Raw genomic sequence first — 450 nt, forward strand, 5'->3', positions numbered from 1 at the left:
CGCGGGGCCCGGCCCGGCGAGCGCGCCCGCCCTGCCCAGGTGCTCGCGTTGGACATCTACCTGAGTAAGACTGAGGTGGCGCAGGGGGACCAGCCGGTCGTGGTTACTGCCGGGGCGGACGACGGCGGCGACTCGGACGACATGGAGAGGAGGTCGGGCGGCCGCAGGTCCGGGAGGAGGAGGCGGTCGCAGAGATCCGCCGACTCGCCGGGGGCGGACGCCGAGCTGCCCGACAGCGCGGCCAGGGACGACGCGGGGTTCGACGACGAGGTGGCGCCCAGCGCGGCCGCCGGGAGCGCCTCGGCGGAAAGGAAAGTGAAATCTCCGCGGGCGGCCCCCGACGGGGGCGTTGCCTCCGCGGCAAGCCCGGAGTCCAAGCCCGGCCCCGGCCCCGGCCCCAAAGGGCAGCCCCGCGGGGAGTCGGAGCGCAGCCGGCTGCCGGCCCCGGCC

At 77.3% G+C, this 450-nt stretch overlaps 1 protein-coding gene across 1 annotated transcript in view; it reads left to right on the forward strand.

The window, feature by feature from the left end:
* Positions 1–126: 126 nt before the first annotated feature.
* The window catches only part of CRYBG1 (crystallin beta-gamma domain containing 1), a 58,208-nt gene continuing 57,884 nt past the window's right edge, over positions 127–450 (forward strand). Inside the window, 1 exon segment of the mRNA XM_021717084.1 lies at positions 127–449. Coding sequence (XP_021572759.1) covers positions 142–449 — 308 coding nt within the window. The 5' untranslated portion in view covers positions 127–141.

Source organism: Carlito syrichta, unplaced genomic scaffold (assembly GCF_000164805.1).
Source record: "Carlito syrichta isolate Samal-C Ts95f unplaced genomic scaffold, Tarsius_syrichta-2.0.1 Scaffold309276, whole genome shotgun sequence".
Classification (NCBI taxonomy): domain Eukaryota; kingdom Metazoa; phylum Chordata; class Mammalia; order Primates; family Tarsiidae; genus Carlito; species Carlito syrichta.